Source organism: Hibiscus syriacus, unplaced genomic scaffold (genome assembly GCF_006381635.1).
Source record: "Hibiscus syriacus cultivar Baekdansim isolate YM2019G1 unplaced genomic scaffold, ASM638163v2 tig00012307_pilon, whole genome shotgun sequence".
In the NCBI taxonomy this organism is placed as follows: Eukaryota; Viridiplantae; Streptophyta; class Magnoliopsida; order Malvales; family Malvaceae; genus Hibiscus; species Hibiscus syriacus.
Genome location: NW_024062269.1, coordinates 272,948 through 296,248, shown reverse-complemented (window position 1 = coordinate 296,248; position 23,301 = coordinate 272,948). Strand labels below are relative to the sequence as shown.

The window sequence follows — 23,301 nt, the reverse complement described above, 5'->3', positions numbered from 1 at the left end:
GCACTCTCCTTTCTTTTATAAGGAGGACCTAACGTTTGTTTTTCATTGGCTAAGCCGACATTATCTAATCCAAATGCACTAGCTATGTATTCCGGGTCAATATAGATGAATTTTCCTAGAAGGTATGATCTAATTCCTATGGTTTCGGTTTTATCCTGGTTTTGGACACAAATGGCATTGGAATAGAATATTCGAACAAGTTGATGATAAACTATTGGTTCAAGTTCAAAAAGTTTATCAAATTTCCACTCTCGTAGGGTAGAAAGATATCTAAAATCTATTTCTAACATAGCTTGAAGAGATGGGATTCGTTCCTCCCAGATTTTGTATGACTCAAAATATTGAGAATACCTGAAGAAGAGATTTTGTCTACGACCAGGTTCATTGAAGCATGAATCACGAATAGTCATATTATGATCATCGGGATTAGGAAATTGTTGGATAGGAGGAGGATTTAGAGGTGGGATTGGCAGTTGGTTTGAACGACTAGAGGATGTTCTAGGGCTTTTTTGAGACATTACTTAGGAAATCAGAATAGAAAAGATTAACTTGCAATTTTAAAACACATGTATGCAATAATATCAATCCTAAAACTCAAATGAGTCCTCATTATTTCAAGGTTCTCTAAAATAATCCTAATGGGCAATTTTTGAAAACCGAGTTTGAAATCAAGGTTTGAAAATCAATATATATAAATTTTTTTATGAAAACAACATAATTAAATCAAAAACTACAATTTAAAAACAAAACCAATTTTTTTTTAATTTCGAAATTTTTAAAAAAATCTTGAAAAATCTTGTGTTTTTGATTAAATTAGTTGTAGATTATAGTTCTAAACCAAAATCTAAGCAATGCTCAATGTTTATTTCAACCTAGAACTAATTAAAACTAGTATTATGTTCAAAATCAATAAAATAGTGGGTTTAGCAAAATTCTTGAAAAGTGAAGATTTAGTTGATTTTGATGTTGTTTGCACGAAATTAATGATGTTAGCAGGTTTAGGAGTTGAAAATTGAAGTTGATCTGACTTGTTTTTGAAGATTTTGGCAAAATGGATATTTGAAGGGAGACGCACGGCGTGAAGAGAGGAGAAAGGGTTTTAAGAGAAAGAGTGTTATTTTGGTGTTAATAACCAGAACCCGTGGAGGGTATCGGTACCCTCCTAGGGATATCGGTACCTAGTCAAATGGGTGATCAGTACCCATATCCCTTGAGACCGTTGACAATCATGGAAAATCTATCCGTCATAGCTTTGATGTTTTCATCGGGTTTCATCTTGAAGTTCTCGTAGTTTTGGTTGAGAAGACTTTTCTTTGATTCCCTCACTTCATCGGTTCCTTCATGAGTGACTTGGAGGTTATCTCAAATCTCTTTGGCAATAGAACAAGATGAGATTCTTCCATATTCATTTGGGCCTAAAGCACATAATAGAATATGTATAGCCTTATAATTAAGCTGGAAATTTTTATGCTCTTATCTACTCCAATCGTTGTACTTGCCGGGTGGAGAGAAGTAACCATCCATGATTGAGTTCCAAGCTCCTAGATTGTAGGATTGAATAAAGTGCATCATCTCATTCTTCCAATGTGCATAATTTGCTCCATTGAAGGAGGGTGGCTTGTTGACCGGTTGTGAATCCATAATAGGATAATCTTCAAGGTAATAAGCACCAGAGGAAAAAATAATTTCTTTATTGGTTGCGTTGGAAATTGTTAGAGCTTCTTTGAGGATCGTCTCAAGAATGTTAAGCCTTTTAACGAGTTAGTCTCTGATACCAATTGTTGGGATTTTCGGAAGCTCGAATCGATAACCGGAACGATTTGCAAGGAGGGGTCGGAACGGTTTTTGTGTTTAGGGAGTAAGGAGATTGAAAGATAGAGAATTGCACAATGATTTATAGTGGTTCGACTTTTCAACCAAGTCTACATGCACTACCTTAGCTCCTTACCAAGGATTTTCCAACAGTGACCAATAATGTTACAATAACTGCACAAAGCCATGTTCTTGCGTTTACCAGATTGAGTTTTGAGAGCAAAAGTATGTTCAGAAATGGGATGAGCAGTCTGCACACTTATTTGATTTTCTTAGGCGGTAAATGATCCATAAAAAGAATTTGCCCTCGTACATGAGAAAAAGACACATTTAAACCCATTAAAAACTAAATGACATGCTTTTGTTGTTGCTCATTAACCATGCGTTGTAGTCCTCCACAAGTACAATGAAGACAACTGCATAACTTGTTTGAGCGAAAATAATTCATCCCAAATGATTTTTAATTGAATATAATAGGTACTCACTGACATTTGATCTTGCACAAGCTCGCACAACCGTTGCTTTAACTGAAATAAGAGTGGTCCATTCGACTGTTGAAAATGATCAATCAATTATTTCCACATCTCTATCGCTGTAGTGAGATAAAGCAAGATGACAACAATATCTTTGGAAACTGAATTCAGAATCCAAGAATTCACCAAATTATTGGCTCGAGTCCAAGCATTAAACTGATCTACCATGGATGGATCAGGAGTTGCAATAGAACCATCAACAAATCTGAGTTTGTTCTTTACAGAGAGAGCAAGCACCACCGAACGTTTCCAGGTATGGAAGTTGTCGTTGGATAACAGTTTAGTTACCAAAACAACATTGGGATTATCGAACTGATGCAAATAATAGGGATTACCCCCATTGTCGAAGCTATCACTCAACGAAGTAGCCATGATGAAGAGTGAAAAAGAGACAACTTCTGATACCGTATAAGAATCAAGCAAGCAATGAAAGAATGAAATTCTTATCTTTCATATATTAGAAAAGTGATATATCAAGATGTTTATATACAAGCACTATGAGCTAACTAACTACCAAAGCTAACAGAAAAAAACAAACAGTTAACCTAACAAACATATGGTTAACTTAACAAATAATATATCCTAATACAATGTACTTATTTCCCACTCTCTTTAAATAAAAAATTCTCAACAAGGTAAAAATTTTATTTAAAAAGTGATGTAAAAAGTAAACATTTGAGGAGGAACAATGCAATAATAAAATATTCATCAAGCCTAATCAAAGAACAAATTACTCACCTTGATAAAATTATTATTAATATTAAAATTAATTTTGTTTTCCATTGAAATTACAAAATAATAATCATTTCACTTTCTTATATTTATAGAAAAAGTAATAATTAGAACAATTACAACCAAATATCTAAGTGAACAAAATTAAAGAATGTTTTAGAGACTAATTTCAGTCAAAAAATCCAATTGAATAACCTCCATTTCCCAAAAGAAAATATGAACTGATAGCCATACATTAGTTAATAAATTAGTATACTTAAAGTGCTTGTGTTGCATGATTTTTTGAGAAATAAATGGATGCAGGTGTTGGTTTGATAGCTGCACACCAGTTTCTATCTTCTTCATAGCAGTAAGTTGATGTCATCCAATTGCTTTCTTAATTTTACGAAACATTTGAGTGGCTCCCATTATCTTTAATTCATCCACTAAGTGTATATTTTATTCTATTATATATACATGTGTGTTCACTGCAATCCCTACGTTTTCTATATGCTTGCTGGTGCACCTTATCTAACTAGGATCAAAATATATGATTGATATTTTGAAATCTATCCTCATAGATTTGAAAAAAAATGCCTGCAAAGTGGAGAGAAAAACATTAATAGAAAGGGGAAAGTGGATGATACATGCATCTCTACTTCAATCATTTCCTAAAAGTTATGCTCTCAGTTTCTTTCATTTGAATGAACTTATGAACTCACTTCATCGCCCCTATTAGAGAGAGCAAAATACAAGTGAGGCAGATATATATGCATATATAACACTATCAAGAGAAGGGCAAGTTTCACATAAATTGGAAAGGGAAAGAGAGCATAAAATCATATCTAATATGCACATTTGACAAACATCAAGATTCAAATTTCGTCAAGAGTCTTATTTAGTGAGGCATATGCAAATATCACTTTTAACTCCGTATAATATCAAGAACATGCCGAGATTAAGTTGATTTTTTAGGTTTAATTAAGGTAATAATTATCTACTATATATACTATTTGATTAATTACTTAAAATGAAAAGAAGAATCTTAAACATCTTGTGATAATTGCATAAACAACAATCATTGACGCTAAAGTCCACAAGAAAATTCCAAAGAGACAAAAAAGGGAGAAGAGGAAAGCATGTCTATGGTACAGAACGCGAGCAAATACATAGCATGTCTCTAATATTTTTCCACATGACACAACAAAGAACAAGCGAAGAAAATAAGATAGAAAAACCAACGTTTGTTCATGGATTCTTATTGTCGCAGGCCCCCCATGGTTTGCCAAAGGACTGAGCCTGTGACCTGATGCGGCTGCTGCAAACAATATATGGTTTCATCAGGATTTGATTCAGTTACTTCATCTTGGAAACATGTTATACGATATTGATTAATGGCAAGATTTTGCCATAAGTGGACTTACCTCTTGGTTAATTCCAGTGTTCTGCAGGCAATTGAAAATAAAACTCGGGCTCCATTTATTCATAATCGACAAGGATTCATCAATCATATGATCCCCATGAAGCTTTGAGTTGTAGGGCTGCGAGAAAGGATTGTTCTTGTTGTGAAGTTTAACCCCAGATTCTTTTCCAGTCTCTAAGGAAATCCAAGTACCGAACTTGTTCAGATCATTGTCTCTTGTTTCATTACATGACCTTGGGGACAACATGCTCTTTGCTTTTGTCCTTGCCCTTGCCCTTTCTCTTGCCTTGTCTCTCAAATCCCTTGCGAGAGGGCGGAAACTGGTTTTACGTTGCCGTCTTTCCTTTTTCTCCTTTTTGGAAGGCTTCCCCTCGGAGATGCTTCCATCAATGTCACCGTTGTTGTCGATTCCGGATACCACTTCGGCCTCGGAAGTGGAAGACGAACTCTTTGAACCCGCAAAGCTGAAGCTGTTGCTATTCATCAGCTTCTTGATTTCAGGCCTCGCCTGTATGAGCAGCCATTCAACAGTCCTGCTGGCCTTATCGTACCCCAACATGTCTTGCAGACCAAAGAAGTCTCTAGCAACATTGAGAGACAATCTCATTCTCCGATCTCTCGGACCATTCGCCGTATTAATCTTACTGTGCCGATCTCTCTTGGATCCCTTTCGTGGCATCTGCTGCAGACGATGATCGGTCATAATATCACCACAGCCAGGCATATTGAAAATACTCTCCGAGACCGAATTATCAATCACCATAGCTTTCTGATGAAGAGACTGCTCGTGTTGGCTTCCAAAGACACCATGATCTTCCAGCTCTAGCTCGCATTGATTATAATAAGGAGAAGGGAAATGAAAAAAGGGAAGAGGGAGATCATCTGGTTTGATACAAGGGGTGGTGGTGGTATTATCAGTACAAAAATGCCTGTGGAGAATCGAGTGGTCGATATAAACGGTTGGGTCATTGTTACCATTGATGTTTGAAGGAAACATATTTTGGGAGAGTGGCCTGTAAATTTGAACAACCCTAGCCTCAGGTAAACGGTAAACCTAGGTAGATGGTGGGACTAGGAAAACTTGAGAACGACACGAGAGAAACAGCTCCAACAGGTTCCATGTTCCATATCAGTTTCCATATCTGCACTCAAAACAAAAACATTACAAGTATGTTTGGTAGATTAACCCAAAACCCAAAGCGAGTGTGTATGTTTGATGTCATTTTTAGGTAAAGTTAGCCAAAGATTCTTAGAGAGAGAGAGAGAGAGAGAGGTGATAGTCTATTTACCCTTTGCAAGCAAGGACAGCTTTGAGTTCAGCTTGAGAAAGACAGCAAAGCCGATGTACTCTATGACTATGGGGGCTGTTTCTGTGAGGAAAAGGATGACTAGTGAGGAGCTAGAGAACCCAAAGGGCCAAATTTATTGGGGACAAAAGACCGCCTCAATTATGATATTAATCCTTATACTAAACATAACCTTTACATTTCATCTTTATATTCCAGTTTAATCAAATTTCATTCCACTAAACTTTTTTACTATTGAAATTTCATCATCATTTTTATTTTTTACTTTATAGCTTACTATGTCATGTGAAGAATATATATTTTGCCCATTCAAAATTATTTTTTATGAACAAACATATTTGATCGGTTGGGCAAGTTGTTCATCTTTATTCTCATAAATAACGAGTTCTAGATCTATAAGGATCACTCCCCTTCCTTTTCTTAGAGTTTCCTTTTTTTACTCTCCTTTAAGTAAGATTATGATTAGATTTAGAATTTGTCAAAAAAAATATATTTTTTGATGATAGCATTTATCAACAACGAAATCTTAAATGAAACACTTAAAAAATAATTTTATATGTTAGTATTTAAGAAAGATTAAAGTTAAAAAAATTAAAAAGATGAAGGATTAAAAATGAGGGGGTTAGAGTAAAAAAATCAAACTCATATTTGACATATAATGTAAGCAGTCATGAAAGAAATTGACCTAGAAGTGCCATCTTTTTCTTCTTCTTATTATTATTATTATTGGCATAGGGATGAACATATTATTGGCATAGGGATGAACATATTATTGGCAAAGGGATGAACATATTATTGGCAAAGGGATGAACATTATCTTATAAGGCTGAAAATGAAAAGGAAGTGGATATTGCCATGAAAGGCCAATGCTGAGTTTGACTAAGAAAGAGGAGAGAGAGAGAGACACACCCGGAGTGCATCTCTCTCTGAGCGAAACGTCGCTTTCCACAAAAAGAGAAAGGACCAATTCCCTCTCATCACTTTCTATCTTTACCCACCAATGTTATTGTTTTTGTTGCCCTCCCCTCTTCCACGCGTGCTTATCCCTTTAGCCTTTTGGTTTTCTAATTACATTTTAACCATTTTTATTTCATACCACTCATATAAATACTTACTTTCTTTAACATCAAACTTTTAATATAATAGTTTCAATCTCATTATATGTTTACTTAAATTAAATTCAATAAATATCTAATACTACTAAATAAGCTAAAAAATTATATGTTTGTAATTCATTATTTGAACCTTATTATATGTGAATATTATATAAAAATTTGAGTTCAAATTTATTTTTATTAATTATTAATATGATTATATTACAATGATTAATTTTTTATTATTACCGATTAGATGTTGTATTGTAATTGTAATTGTAATTATAATTGTAATTGTGATTGTGATTGTATCTTTAGTTTTAAATACCTCTATGTTTAATTAAATTTGTCTATTATTGATTTTTTATTGAAAAATTTTAACTTTGATTCATTATTATTTAAAATTTATTATTGATAAAAATATGAAAAATTATATTTTAAAAACTTTAAATCAATTAGTTTTAAAATACATATTTTATAAAATTTAACTGTCTAAAATATTTAAAATCATCATGGCCAAAGTTAAAAATTTTAACTTTTAGAAAGTTAATAATGAACACATTTAGTGGTACAAGTATATGATATATATATATATATGAATTTGTTACTATTTGGATGTGATACATAATAAGACTCTTACAAATAAACTTTAATTTAAATATTGTAAATATAAAATTGAAAAGAATTTATTTCTATTTAAAATTTTAATTTTGATTAGAAATTTATTGAGTGATTTTAGTGGTAAAAAAAAATATTGTTTTTGTAATACTCATAACTCATATGCGTCTCGTATTACGAGTTAAAGATGTCACATCAATTTAATAAATATTTTTTTGAACATAAATGCTTAAAATTTTGTTTCATTTATAACAATCCCTTTTTTTCAAATTTAAAAGTTGTTTCCTTTAACATGCATAATCATAATATCATACTTTATCATTCCAAGCAAAGTTGATTTTATGGAGCAATTGGACAGCTCCATGTTATTTCGTATATATATTAAATTGTCTAATATTGCTTGATTTAAAACCCTCCATAATATTTATTCTTAAATACGATTATATCTAAAATTAACTAAAATTTAAAGCATTCCTAAATTACTATTACATACCCTTTTTAGAATAAATTTGATAAAGCAACCCAATAAATATAATGTAAATGCCTCTAATAAGCCAAAGTTAGGATGTCTTACCGATTCTATCAGTAGGTTTGATTTCCATAAGATGTTGGTAATCTCCTCACTTCACGCCCTCTACTTTATTCGACCCTACGTATAAAAATTTTCACGCGCTAAGTAAAACTAAGTAAGGCAAGTAAATAAATCATAGTGAACTATATCAGTAGAATGTCATAAATAATTTAAGACATAAAAATAAATGTAAATAAAATCTTTAAAACTTCAAACCGAACTTTCCAAGCCATATTTTTCTTCATCAGAAACCTGAAAATCATGGTCTCATAATTTTATCAAAATAACAATAATCAACATCATCAATAGTATACTTTGCATATACTTTCCATTCAGACACATTTCAGAACTTTCATTTTTTGTATTCATATTCTTTTTCCTTTCAGCCACTTTCAGAACTTTCTTTATTTTCATTTTTATAACCCATTGTATATTTATGAGAATGCAAAGTATGTGAATAGAATGCACACTGGACACTTTAGTGCCAATCGTAACTTAAACTTAAACATATGATGCACTTTAGTGCAATTATAACATGAGTACCAACGGCGCATATAACTGGAAACTGACAAGTAATCACTTAATGGCACGCCAATTATACCTACAACTCTCAATGTAACATACAATGGACTTTTAATTTCATATTATAATCATTTATTCATCAACGTTTGAAAATCATAAATATTTAGAATTCTTTCTCATAAAATTTGTACTTGGGTAGTTCATACTCTATATCACCTATAAAAATATTTATGTAAACACTATGGAAATATCCCATAATTAAAACAGAAAATACACTTGAAAATAATTACGAGGTTGACTTATCACAAGTCGTCCTCAATCAAATTAATTAAATAATAAATTATATTCACTTTGAAACTTTGCTCATAAGTCAAAATATAAGCCTCTCTAAGCTTTAAAATTAATCATTTGTTCTCAAATGCTTCAACGATCCAATTTTATCAAAATTCCATGCTCTGGCAGTTTGAACTACCTTCAAAGAAGTATTATTATGTATTAATATACGTACTTAAAATTTATTCCGTTAATACCAATGAAAACTATAGTCGAATACAAATCTAACCATATAAGTCACTTTTTCTAGTTTAACTTGTACAATTTATAGCAAATTTTCAAAACTGACTCACAAAAACTGTTTTGAGCAGAATATTCAGTCCTAATTTCTGATCTATCCTCGATTAAAAATTCACATCCTTTCATATACACCTCAAAATCAAAAGTCGTTTGTTTTAGAAAAAAACTAGACTGATATACAATTTCAATGGTATAAAAATTATTTTCTAATCATTTCTATATAATTTATTGTGAATTTCTAAACTTACTATTCAATTCATAATTTCTAGACAATTTTCCCTAATTTGCATCCTTAATTCATTCCTTTAATTCTATAAACTTAATAAATGAACATATAGGCTAAAATCAACAATTCATATAACATTAGAAATCATTTTTTATTGCAGTAATTCTGACACTGGCTCATCACAAGCCAATGTTTGTTTGATAACATAAATACAAATTAAATGCACTCACATTTGTCTCGCTATCGAACCTTGTCCACGACAACCTTCTCGCTCTCATACGTTTTCCTTCCCTCTCGAGCTAGTTGGATCACTAGATTTACCGTGGTCTTGATAGCTAGGTATGTTTAAGCCAAAGAAAGAAAAATGACTAAAAAATATACTAAATTCTTGTTTATTTTAGTATTTATTCACCTTTACACTTGTCTTAATAATAATATAATTGGATTTATAATTCATTTAATGATAAATTACAAAAAGACCATTGATGAAATTTGATAATTACCAAATATCATTACATTATCCTCCATTAAAATATTCCTTAGTCAAATATGAATTAACTTGGCTTTGACTCTCTATTTTGACCATTTAATTTTCAAAAATTACATTTTAATCATTAAAATTCCACTATTCAGTCCAAACATGAAAAATTACACTAGTATGTGCTAAATTTCTCTGTTCTAAAATATGGAAATAATATTTCCAACCATTATAGAATTCTTCAAATTTTCGTAAAATTTTGATTCAATCCGATTATCCGATTTTTTTACCGAACTTTGTCACTTTATAACTTTTTCTACTCATCCTAGATCACAATATGAATTTCATAAAAACTCGATCTTTAAAGATAAACTATTCATTTATGAAATAAAAATTCTTTTTGGAAAAATTACCACTTTGGTTCCTAAACTCTTCCAAGTTTATGCTTTAGTCATCAAACTTTCAAAATTTACAGTTTGGTCATTTGTCAAAATTTGGGGTATTACAGTTTTCTCTAAACGAATTGGGTTCAAACAATTGCATTTGTAGGGTATATGATGATAAAACTTATAGGGGCGTAAATGAACAGAGCGTTTGACAAATTGTTCGTTTATTAAGCTAAACAAACAGTATAAACAAAATTTGTATTTTCATTTAATAAATGAACGAACGCGAATATATGATTGTTCGGTTCGTTTATGTTCATGAATAAACTAGTTTATAAGCTTATTTACTTGGTTCTCCTTTTCCTTTTATTTTTTATATTTTAAATGTTGGTGAAGGAATAGACAAAATTGAATATAAGTTGAATTTTGGAGTTAAAGTTGAAACCTAAGAAATTAAAGGACTAGAGGTGTAATTTTACTATTTTTCTTTGACTTTCAAATAAAAAGGTAAAAAAGATAGTTTTGGTCGTCTAACATTAAACGAACCTTAAACAAACATATTTACAAATATTAAATGAACATACTCACAAACGCTAAATAAATAAATATGAACACCTTTAAAAATAAATAAATAAATACGAATATAATATTAAAAATTTAATAGAACACGAATTAAATATAAACTTGAAAGAAGAAACAAATATGAAGACAACTTTAGTCGTAAAAATCTACATAAAGAAGAAAAGAGTAGACGGGTAGAGGTGGTTGTGGTGGTTCTGGGCGTTATGGGGAATTCCTCGAGAAACCCTAGACAATAGGAAATCGCAATATATAACACCAAAATCTGTGCCGTCCAATAGAATCATTCTTATCCGCTATTAAATGGGAATACCTAAATTTCAATAACTCTGCTTTTTTCTTAACCCACGTCTTACCAGTTTTGCCCTCCGTTGTTCCCAATTACCTTCTCTCACCATCATGACCTGCTTCTTCTCACCTAAAAATATTCATTTTTATTTTATAACAATTTAGTTCTTCACACTTCAACATTCTATTCATCTTTCATAACAACTTATGCTCCATAACATTTTTCTTATATTTTATACAAGTTAGTTATAAACTAATTTTATTTGATATTTTTTAGTCTCACCGACCTTAATTTTAATTCAACTCTAACTTGTCTTTTGTTAAATTTATTTAATAAATTAAAAAAGTACTTATATAGTAAAATCTTTATAATTTAATAAGATAATAATTTTCCATAACACCATTTATATAAATTTATGATCCCTTTAATATTATAAATTAATAATTCTAAAAAATTACAAATATAACTAGGACAATTCAATAAAATATGATTACATTGTTGTTTTATTCTTAATCTAATTGTATTTCATCTCTAACTTTTCTTATTGCATCAAAAAGTCTTGATGTTGCGTTCTCATACTGTAACAAAAAATTGTGAAGAGTTATTGCCATCATGAGTGTTTGATTCTACATAATTAGTTACAAAAACATTGTATCATCTTCACTTTCATAAGATTTTCAATAACACTGACTATAATTTCTTTTAAACTTTGAATCTCTGAAAATGTATTCAATTAATTGATATAATGTATATATTATTGTTGACATTAATCGTTTGATGTAGCGAACAGGATGTAAGGTTTTTTATATATTACATATAATTAAAAATATATTTTAAACGAAATGATACCACTAAAGAGACGATAATAAATTAAATGTAGAAAAAAATCGTCGTGGGTTTAGAGTCGTCTACGTTTGAGTCTGTTCTTGAGTGGGTGAACCGTTTTCCATTAGAAGCAAAAACATTTAGGGTGTGTTTGGTTCACGGAATGTAAGATTACCAGTGGGAATAAAAGATTACCAGGGAATAAGATTACTGTGAATATTACATTACTTTGTTTGGTTGGTTTGGCATGAATGTAAGATTACAGTGTTTGGTTGAAGGAATAAAAGATTATTGGAATGTATATTTTACCAAATTGTCCTTGTTCTATATTTTTTAACAAGTAAAATTCTAAATATTTAAATAAAAATTATTTATATGAAAATTCATCGATAATATATTACTTGAGCATTTAAATATATAATTTATTATTTTAATTTTAATTAATATTAAATTTTACATAATTTATATAAAAATATATTAAAATTTTATATTAACACAAGGAGCGAATCAAAACTGAACATCATTATCTGGCCCGGGAGATCGTCAACATTATAGCATGCGAAGGGCTTGAAAGAGTGGAACGTCATGAACTTCTAGGCAAATGGAGATCAAGGTTTATTATGGCTGGATTTACACCCTCTCCATTAAGCTCATTCGTCAACAATACCATCAAAACTTTGCTGCAAAGCTATTGTGACAAGTATACACTTGAAGAGAGAGATGATGTTCTTTATCTCGGCTGGATGAATCGAGCTATTGTCGCTTCCTGTGCATGGAGATGTTAACCGATTGATAATTGTTTTGACAGTGTTGATACAACCTTTATTTGGAAAAAGAAAATATGACAAAACACGAGATTAGAGCTTACTTGGTAACCATGTCATTTATAGGGATGCAATGTAAACAAGGTGTTTCTAGAATTAAATGTTAGTGATTAATTTCTAGTGGTTAACTGTTGCAGCTTGTCTTGTTTACATGTTTTCCACTCTGTAATGTTAACATTACATAGTTATGGATATGTTCTTTTTTTATGGATATGATGCTAGCTGGTCCATTTGCCTGAAAACGTTCACATTTCAGTTAAAATCTACGACAAAACACTCACATTCTTAAGATATGATAGAAAATATATATTGTATTTCTTACAAATTCCATTACAAGAACTTGTTTTACAAACACTTTCCTGTGAAAAATAAAATTGTATCCGTTCCACTTTTGTACAAACTCCCAAGTTTAATACAAATAGTGATTGGCAACGTTCATCTTAGACTGTGTTAATCAGGATTTTATTTCTACGGAAGTCATTTTTGTTACTGTACTCGAAACCGATTGCCATTTGATCGAGCAATTTACTTTCATGAGACTCGCAGATTTGTTCTTCGTGATAACCTTTTCCTTGCATTTATCCATTACATTTCTGGTTGGTCTTGCAAGGAAGCTCCAATCACTTTAAGTGCCAATGGAAGTACTTTGCATTCATTAACAATCTATCAAATCCATAATTTGAAAAACATCAGCAAAGATAAAAGTCAGGTTAACTATATCAACTACTAATCCTTCAAAATCATTCTTAGTTAATTACCTGTTTGATCAAAGTTGCATTGCCAGTCGGAGGAATCGACTTTTGTCCAAAAGCATAGTGACAAAACAGGGACATAGATTCATCTTCCCTCAACAACTCATCGACAATGGAATCCACATATCTATTCAATGCATAAGGGCTTACAATCACTATAGTTGCAATTCACAAAGCTGGAGTATTGAACTGACATTATTCTCTGCAAATAAAATAAAGAACATTAGAAATCATAAAGAAATTAGATGATCGAGGATAGTTAAAAAATGGATGTTCAGAAGTCTGTAGCTCACACTAATAGTTTTCCTAAAATTCTTTGGATCCTCCTGGTCCTCAAACGGGTAAGCACCAACCAACATAACATAAAGAGTCACTCCACATGACCATACATCTGCCATATGAAAAAGGAATACAATCCTAAAATTAATCAGAAACAGAAAATGAGAAGACTTTATATCTATGCTTTGGAAAGACTTAAAAGAAATCCAGACCTCAGTTTCTCTTTGCCAAATATCTTAGGAGCTATTGCTTTCATGATCGTTAAAATGAAAACCTTCATGATAAAGTGCACTACTAGTAGATATCCAATCAATTGATAAATATTATGAGCAATTGATCTTTAACCAAGCTTATAATCACCCTCAACAATTCTTAAAATATTATCAAGTAACATCTATCTATCTTTATTTTTTAGAACAGTAAGTTAAGGCATCAACTACTCCATCATAAAACTATTTAGCATAATAATACAATCATAACTGAAAAACCTAGCCTCGTAAACAAGCCACTATCAACAATATTTGAACAAAAGTAGATAGAGACTAAAGTACCTTGCCATCATATTCTCTCCGAGAAAGAACTTCGGGTGCAATATAAGTTGGAATTACAATTTAGAGTTTAGAGCATCTATTCAATAGGCAAACACATGAATCATATTCAATAGGCAAACACATGAATCGTATTATGGAAGTGGCTTGCACTTGGAGACGAAGCAAACACAGATCCAAAGAATTGGGAAAATTGATTCATAATTCGAAAATGATTATGAAAATCTGGGGGACTTACGGTTTAGAGTTTAGAGCGAATATACTATGATATTACCTGGTTGGTTCCTCAATATCGAATTTAGAGTGAAAAAGAAGAAGCAAAGACCAAGATTGATCCCAACAGAAGTTAAAAGAGCTAAAAGAATCTTCTTTCCAAAGACAACTTTGATATATCAGCCTCTATAAGATTATTAAACACAACAGCTCAATTGTAGTCCTCGACTGCCCAAACCAAATTCCCTGATTCAAAATTTAGAAAATTGTGTCAAAAATCTCAAAACCCAACATAAAAGCGAACTTAAAACATAAAACTGATCAGCAAAGGAAACACAAGAAAATGTTTTTGCTATCAAAATGAAAAAGGGCATCACTTTATGAACATTTTTTTAACTTTTTAAACTAATTGTTTGGTTAGTGTTTTGATTTGCAATGTGTATCAAAAACTCTTCATGATTCTACACGGTTTTACTTCACAAACAATTCAATAACTAATATCAAGGTTAAACCATGAACAAAGCTAAGGATTTGCTTAAGATTGAAACGGAACAACCAAAACCCAGAAAAGAAATCTATGTTATAACTCAGTTTGATTATGCCCTAAAACTCAGAAAAGAAATCCAAAAATGAACTCCTTACAAAGAGAGAGTGAGAAAGAAGACCTAGTTTAGACTTGCAGAATGAGATGAAAAGGTAAAAGTGGGGCGCAACAACACAAACCTTGGCTTGCACTTGGAGACGAAGCAAACACAGAGACAAAGAATTGGGAAAATCGATTCATAATTGGAAAATGATTATGGAAATCAGGAGGGGACTTACAATTGAGAGTTGAGGAGGAGGTGGATAGATGATATGATTGAGAGGCGGATACTGGTCTAGGAGATAAGGCAAAAACATGTACTCGGTTCCCTGGTACCCTTTGATCCCATCCGATGTTCGCATCTCAGGGCCGAGACCGCACAACACAAAGTACTCAAATAAGCTATATACCTTCTTAGTTCATCGCCATTTCTTTCCAATGAATACTGGAAGCTTAGCAGCAATTCTTTCATCTCCACCGATGTCTTTATGCAACAAATCCATTAGTTCCGAATGAACATATATTTCTGACTTAAGCTTCCATCTGCTTGAAACAGCTGCATCGACATTCTCTTCATCACAATTTTCTATCAGCCATAACCAAGCGGGGAGAAGGGTACTTTAGACAACGGGACCGGGAATAAACAAATACCTAAGAGAGGTGGGGTATGACATTCCCGGGAAAACATGAAAAAAATACCACTGTTGGTATTCATTCATTCCCTGCACTTGGGAATGTAGACCATCCAAACATGGGTATATTTACCCGGAAAAAAATATTCCTTCCGGGAATGAAATATGACGTGAACCAAACGGAGTCTTAGATATATTGGAGTCACTAACTTCACACTGAACTAAATTTGGTAATTTTGTATTGTCGTACCAACAAAAATGGTCACAATGAATCAACACTTTCTTACTCCTATTGTCTCTCGCTCATAATTCTCAATTATTATACATCCGATAGATTAAAATTAAATATGTAAATATCTATTATAAGAATGGTTTTTATTTAATTTATCATTTTTATAGTATACAAATTTAATCTTTAAATAACATTTAAATTTTTTTTATGTTTTAGTTTGTTAGACCACGAATTAATTAATATTTATTTTATTTTATCCTTTAAATTTATTATTATAAGATGGGATGAAAATAATGTCACACCCTCCATTCCATCAACATTATTAAGTGGAAATGATGGCAAAAATGTTGTATTATATGTACGGCTCCTTTTGTCTTATATGTTGTTCATGAAAAGATCTATGAATGTTCAACTGGGCATGGTTTGCGTTGTTCGAAACAGCAGCCAGCGCGTGGCCCAACACAAAGTGGTTCAGCGTTCCACTCCCAATTAAGAAAACCCACAAATATTGAAAGGAATAAACAACAAAAATATTATAAGAATTATTCCTTTCTGTGGTTTGAATTAATCGATATTATAAAATAAAATAGACGTTTCATATAACTCTAACATAGTAATAATTTATTATATGTTGATAATTCAAATTGTAAAAGATAAGTTGGAGGAATGTTTGTCAAATTTTAAAGAATTTTTTTATTTAAATATTTATATATAAATATAAAATGATAATTATCTTTTTAAATCATATTATCTTTTAACAAAAAAATATATTTTAATTAAATAAAAAAATACAACAAAGACAACACAATAATCTTCTCATCTCTATTCGAAACATAGCAACTATCAACAATCTCGTTTACTCTACTCAAAGTTAGACGCAATATTGCTATATACGTCAATATTGAGATGATTAATTTAACATATTATTCCATAAACATTTTTGAATGCATCGATAAATTATCGCAAAATAAGATCTAATTATATGAGATAACCGATCTTTCTTTTATCAGGAGATGCGTTGTAATGAATGCAACACAAAACATTATATTATCATAATGATGGATAAAATTGTCACAAAAATATTCAAACTAGAGAACCAGCTTAGAAAGAAAACTAGGACTACTCTAATTGTTTTTAAATCGAGTTATTTTAATATTTTTAATAATTTATGATATTGATTCATTCGATTATTTTATAATAAATATAGATAGATATACTATTAAAAATATTTAAATAAAATTTATTTATTTATAAAAAAATATAATAAATGATTATATGTAAACTAATACATAATTTATATATTAAAACTTCAAATGATATGTTTAAATTTAAATAAATAAATTATAATAATTTTATTTAAAAAGTTAATTAATTTGTAACATTAAAATCGATTACTTTTTTAAATTATTATTTTACCATAATAATAAATGAAAAATAGAAGTTAATGTTTTTTTATTCACATATGAGAAATTGAACTTAAAAATAAATCCTTTTATTATCACAAGATTACATACACCATTACCTTTCGCGATTCCCAGTTTGGAAGCAGCACACATTCGGCATTGAAGAAAGAGACATCAAATTTCCGTCTGAAAAATATAACCGGAATTAGATTACCTGTTCCAATCCGCCATTGTAATATTTCAGTATGTTATCAAAGTTAGGTTAATGTAAATTATACTTTCAATAATTGGGAATTTTGGTACGGTTTTCGAAGCAAAACAAAATCAAATCTCAAAAAAAAAAAAAACTCGTTTTTTTTATTCAAATTTTCAGAAAATTAACGACTACCCATCTGTTGTTGGCCAATTTGGAACTCGTATCTCCTCCGATCCAGATGATTTCTTCGACAACTGTTTCTGGGTTTTCCATTTTGGTAAGTTTCAATTGCCCATTTTTTTAGGTCCTTGTTTTTTTTTGTGCTCGTTAATTTTTTGTTAACTTTGTTTTTGGTTCAATTATTTGTTTAGGATGCAATTGTGACATTGAAACTGCACCCAATTTATGCAGTTTAGTTGCTTTAGCCCCCTCCCCCCCCCGGCCCCAATTTTGTTTAGTAACGAAATAAACATTTACTGTAGTTATTGTTTTTTTTCTTTATGCTTACAGGACTTCTGAAAGAAGAGAGCTGTTTTTAATTGATTAATTTGGCATTTAATGAGTTAACTTTCATGGAACTATAATGGAAATGGTGGCTGAAGATGATTAAGATTTGGTCTTTTTGGTTAATAAGGGAGGAGGGAGGCTGTAGAAAAAACACTTGGAAATGAGTCGATCCCCTTCATTTTCTGTGAAGTCAGAGCTTAGTTTAAAAGCTGATCCGGATGCTTTGCAACGATGGGTTTTTGCCTTTTGTATCGTTAGATTTGACCTCGAACAAGGTCAGCTCATAGAAGACTGTTATCCACTTGGTAGTCTCACTCAAGAAGAGGAACTTGAGGTTGCTTTTAGCTCGTTTCCGGATTCCGTTTCGCAGCACCAGAACCGCTCTAGTATCCACGATTGCATATTCTTTTTTCGATTCCAAAGGCAGAAACACTCTAAACGGGGCAATTTTACTTCATCTGAAATAACTGAAATTGATGATAAAGAAACAACCTCAACACCAGAAGAGGAGAATTTGATTCGGAGGTCAAGAAGTATTGGCAGTAGAACTTCAAAATACTTGTATGGTTATGTATTCAATAGGCAAAGGCATGATGAGAGGCTAAAACGAGGTGGGGAACAAAAATCTGTAGTAATTTTGTCTCATGGACCTTACTCTAGTGTGTTTAGGCCTTTGTTACAAATCATGGGTCCTCTTTACTTCGATATAGGAAGAAAAGCTATTGAACATATTGTTGGTTACGTTTCCTTGTGGCATAGTCCCGTACCTGGTAAATTAATGGAGCTTCCAATTGGGAATGCAATGCTTAAAGTTACCTTGCCACCTGCTCACAGCTTACCTTTGGAAAGTGGAATGTCATATGAGGAATCTGCTTCATCTATGGCTCCCTTTCTTCCCAATAATCAATCAGTGCCTCAAGGTCTATTTCATGATTTTGATATTTTTGGAACATTCAGAGGGCTTTTATTGCAACTTTGGTTATTGTGGGAGTTGTTACTTATTGGTGAGCCAATTCTTATCATAGCACCAACTCCTCCACAATGCTGTGAGGCTGTTGCAAGTCTTGTCAGCTTAGTTGCACCTTTACTTTGTAGTGTTGACTTTAGGCCATATTTTACCATCCACGATCCTGATTTTGCTCAATTGAACGGACTTCAAGAAGGGGACCGATATCCACCTATGGTTTTGGGTGTCACAAATCTTTTTTTCCTCAAAGCTCTTCGCAATATCCCACACATTGTGTCAGTTGGAAGCCCTGCACCAAGCTCAAGTAGGGTTGCCATTGCAAATAGGTCCACTGGAAGAATTCCTGGTAAACCAGAAGGATTTGGTCTTCAACAGCTTTCCTTGAAGAAGTTCTCTCCTTCTAGTTTGTTGAATGCTGTGAGGCTGAGGAGAGATGGCCCACTTTGTCTCATGACTGAACATAAGGAGGCCATTTGGAGCACTTATGTCGCGACTACAAAACCAGACACTTCTATCTTGAATAGGCTTATTGATGCTGGGATGTCTCCAAGGGTCGAGGAATCTATGTCTGTTGTTAATAATGAGATATTACGTCGACACTTCTTGGAACTCACCACCAACTTTTTGGCTCCTTTTGGACCTTATTTTAGGGCTACTACTCCTTCTGAAGGATCTTCACCATTTGATGACCCCCCTCCACTGCCTCCATTTAATGCTGATGATTTTCTTATGAGCTTATCAGCAAGAGGGGTGGGCAAGTTTCTATCCAAGCGTATGAGATCTAACTGGCTGGACCTGTATAGGTAACGTGAATGTTTGCTTCCACTTCTCAGCTTTATTAGTTGGTTTCTTTTTTATGTGTATTGCTAGTGCATGTTTATTTTGCCATCCAGCTTTTACATGCGATCTGTGGTTCCTACAGTCTATTTTAATTGTTCATTTGAGTTAGAGATGCATTCTCTTTGCGTTCAGGCGTTTTCTTAAAGGACCCAACTTTATGCCATGGTTCCAAAGACGACTTGCTGTTGCAGAAAATGAACAACATAGATTGTGGAGGCAGGCAAGAATGAAGACTGAAATACATCTCCTTATATCTAGAATGCCTGAGTTGGAAATTGTTGACTGCTTTAATGCTATTGAGAGGCATCTTCTTGGAGAAATACAGGTAATTTCCCCTCTTTTCAGGATGATATTAGATGTTTTATTGATTGCTTCAATGCTATTAAGAGTAATCTGCTTGGAGAAATGCTAATTAGTCCGAGGGCACAGTTAATCTGGAATAGAGGCTCCTGATACATGTTGGCACATAGACATTGTTCCCCTTTCGACTCTTTCTTTCCTTAACATTTGCCGTCTTTTTTTCTCATTCCTCCCTTTTTCTTATTTCAAGTATCCAAGACTCCAGCTCTCGAATCTTCATGAACTTCTTCTTTTAATGTAGTTCTCTCTATGTTAATCTTAGTTTTCCTTCCCCATCTTTTTCTCTCCATTGAAAATCAGAATACGAGGAATCTTACTGAATAAGAATTTTCATAGCTAGATTCCAAACAGCCTTTGAATCCAAATATTAATGCTTCATTTTATGTCTTTAACATGTTGATAGCTAAAGTAACAAATCAGTAAAATTCAAAGAAATAATAGAATCGCTGATCACTTTTACTTCGTTTACTTTCATTTGGGTTTGTTGGAGGGTTGGGTTCCTTTTATTTTTATCTTTTTATCTCAACATTTTATACAATTAAAAAGGTGAAATTTTACAGATACAAGGAAATTTAAGGACACGACAGAAAGTAATATTTTTAGAGTTAGTACTAGAAATAATTAAAGGCCAGAGACGAAAATAGAAAAAAAAGAAAGTGGAGAATATATGAATGACTCGATGAAGAATTTGGAGCGAGTAATTGCGTGGTGCTGGACTGCATAGTTCAACATTTATTAAAGGTGGAGCAGGAGTTCAGTTAACCGTTCTGTGTAAACTAGGCTTGCAATTGTCTATGCACGTATTGCCTTTAAACCTAACTGGGCCTGACAACACAAATGTGATTGTCATTTTTATTTTTTATTTTTTATGTTTTAACTTTAGCAGTCTAACTTTGCTGCTGTTTCATCTTTTCATTTGATATAAAGCAAAAGCATGTTGGATACAACAAATAATATTTGGCCAAAATGAGCAAATGCCAAATAGTTCAAAGAAAACCCTAATTCATATAAAATGATTATTTGTGGAATTAAAATAACGTGCCTTTTGCTTTTGGAAGCATAAAGTCGGCAAAAGCATATTGCAATTAACAAAATAACAAATAAAAAGGTGTAAATTTTCACTAGGTTTGATGTTTTGGTTGAAGAAGCTTATGCTCAACTTTGTTTTGATGATTTTTTCCTGCTCTCTTTGGGTTTTGAATGATTCATTTCACCATTTATGTCGTCCTGTGTCTTCTGCCGGCAGCTCTAGTTTACCAACCATCAATTTTGCAATCTGACTTTCTTTCTTGTCATTTGTTCGTCAGTGATCAGCTTAATGTAGCAACTCCTGTCTTGAATGATCCCCCCTCCCCTCTTCCCTAAATGTGCCAATAGACCATGCATCGGCACTATTATCATTCAAACAAACTTGTGTTTTGTCACCCCGCATTTCTTCCTCATTCAGCTCTTAGATGGCATCATTCGTCCCTTTGGCTACTATATAATATGCTCAATATTTATCTGGCTTGATTGTAGTGTCTGTAAACGAATTCTTTCTAGCATCCAATTCTTGTATTAAGAAAGCTGTTCTAAATCTTGGCATCAAAATTCTTTTTTTAACAGTGCCTATAGAAGGAATTCTAAGAATTTATCATGTATTTTGGGTAAGTTGTCATGACTGCTTATTTGCCAAGATATTCGTTGATCATTTATATATTGTCTTCTATCTTGTAATACCAGATGCTTTCTAGTTTACAATCATATCTTCAATCTCAACTAATGAGTATTCCACCACCCATGCACGTTGCATGGACACACAAAAAATTGCCTAAGTGAGAGCGATGATTCGCCAATGTGAAAGTGAAATTCATTGTTACTGACTCATGTCATAAAAGTATTCTTTGTTACTTTATTTTCCCCTTATTTGTATATGTTACAATAACAACAAAAACAAGAGAATTCTAGTGGAATCATAGTGTACCTTGTTTTAGTTTAAAACGCATAGTAAGATATGCTGCTGGAAGAGTTCTCTCTTGGTCATGTTGTAACTAAAGCCTGTGTCTTCCATGAGGTGATCTCATTTTTGCCCCAAAAAAGCCTGATTACCGATACAGGATTCATATTTGCATCCATCATGTATGTCCTTTATAAATATTGTTTTGCTCAAATTACGTATTTAATGCTTTCATGGTTAAATTTATACATGACTACTGGGGCACAGTTAACGATTTTAAAACCATTTGTTGAATGTGATCTTCAGCTGTCGCAATCTGGAAGGGCGGAATCAGACTCAGCAGCAATGTGCGAGAAACTGAAAGGTGATCTACAGGCAGTGTTCAACGTACTTCCAAACGACATGCAGCAGCTTTTGCTTTTAAACCCCCAGAGAAGAGCTCTTCTAGAGGGAAGTTGAAGCCCAAAACTGAGAAAACTTCCTGGTCGTCCTTTGGTTCAAGTTGGGGTTGTATCAGGTTGGCTCCGGCATCAAGGGTCTTCACTATGCTTCTATAAAACGGCACGACCCGTGAGTCTCTTTCGATTTCTCTCCTTATTTGGACGGAGATTCCCACGACTTTTGGCCTAATTGCTCATATAGGTGAGACTAAATACACTTGCAACTCTGTTTTCAGTACAATCATGTGTCATGCAATTTCTTAGAATTTTTGTTATTCAGTTTTCCATTTTCAAGATGTTTGAGAATGAGAAACTTGTCTTGAATGCACCCTGCCTTTTGAGCATATCTGAGATTGATTTATTTGCAAAACATGCAAAAGAATCCACTCCACATTTTAGTTTGAGATAAAACAATTTTGTACAATCTCAGTGTTATATCATCAAAATAATTAAAAAATCATGTTCGAAGTTCAATGTGAATACAAAATATATTTAGGATCAAATTATAAAAAAATACCAAGCTTAAGGATCAAAAGTTATTTAATCCGGTTTAGTTTAACCTTTGTTAGTCTTATGAGTGCTTTGACCAGAGATATTACATGCCGAATGATGTTGATCTGTTTAACAATAATAATACTAATA

The 23,301-nt window shown here is 32.3% G+C and overlaps 2 protein-coding genes and 1 long non-coding RNA gene across 3 annotated transcripts; 1 reads left to right on the top strand and 2 right to left on the bottom strand.

Moving 5' to 3' along the window:
• Positions 1–4,098: 4,098 nt before the first annotated feature.
• Positions 4,099–5,867, bottom strand: LOC120205153 (transcription factor TCP12-like). The gene is made up of 3 exons (XM_039205068.1): positions 5,769–5,867; positions 4,481–5,621; positions 4,099–4,374 (listed from the first exon to the last, which is right to left on the bottom strand). Exons 2-3 carry the CDS (start codon positions 5,474–5,476, stop codon positions 4,315–4,317), a joined length of 1,056 nt encoding a protein of 351 aa, XP_039060999.1. The 5' UTR covers positions 5,477–5,621; positions 5,769–5,867; the 3' UTR covers positions 4,099–4,314.
• A 7,185-nt stretch (positions 5,868–13,052) lies between these two features.
• On the bottom strand, positions 13,053–14,279 carry LOC120205169. Its single transcript, XR_005524007.1, has 3 exons — positions 13,817–14,279; positions 13,530–13,725; positions 13,053–13,434 (listed from the first exon to the last, which is right to left on the bottom strand). It is a non-coding gene; the product is annotated as an uncharacterized LOC120205169 (long non-coding RNA).
• Positions 14,280–17,533: 3,254 nt separating this feature from the next.
• Positions 17,534–23,028, top strand: LOC120205165 (protein DENND6A-like). Its single transcript, XM_039205079.1, has 4 exons — positions 17,534–17,886; positions 18,120–19,886; positions 20,056–20,248; positions 22,526–23,028. The coding sequence occupies exons 2-4, from the start codon at positions 18,277–18,279 to the stop codon at positions 22,676–22,678; spliced, it is 1,956 nt and encodes a 651-aa protein (XP_039061010.1). The 5' UTR covers positions 17,534–17,886; positions 18,120–18,276; the 3' UTR covers positions 22,679–23,028.
• The last annotated feature ends 273 nt before the right edge of the window (positions 23,029–23,301 follow it).

Coding starts and splice junctions, on each gene's coding strand:
- LOC120205153 (XM_039205068.1), bottom strand. CDS start 5,476: ATGTTTCCTTCAAACATCAATGGTAACAATGACCCAACCGTTTATATC. Junction 4,375..4,480: donor ACACTGGAATTAACCAAGAG/GTAAGTCCACTT, acceptor TATTGTTTGCAG/CAGCCGCATCAGGTCACAGG.
- LOC120205165 (XM_039205079.1), top strand. CDS start 18,277: ATGAGTCGATCCCCTTCATTTTCTGTGAAGTCAGAGCTTAGTTTAAAA. Junction 19,887..20,055: donor AACTGGCTGGACCTGTATAG/GTAACGTGAATG, acceptor CTTTGCGTTCAG/GCGTTTTCTTAAAGGACCCA. Junction 20,249..22,525: donor ATCTTCTTGGAGAAATACAG/GTAATTTCCCCT, acceptor TGTGATCTTCAG/CTGTCGCAATCTGGAAGGGC.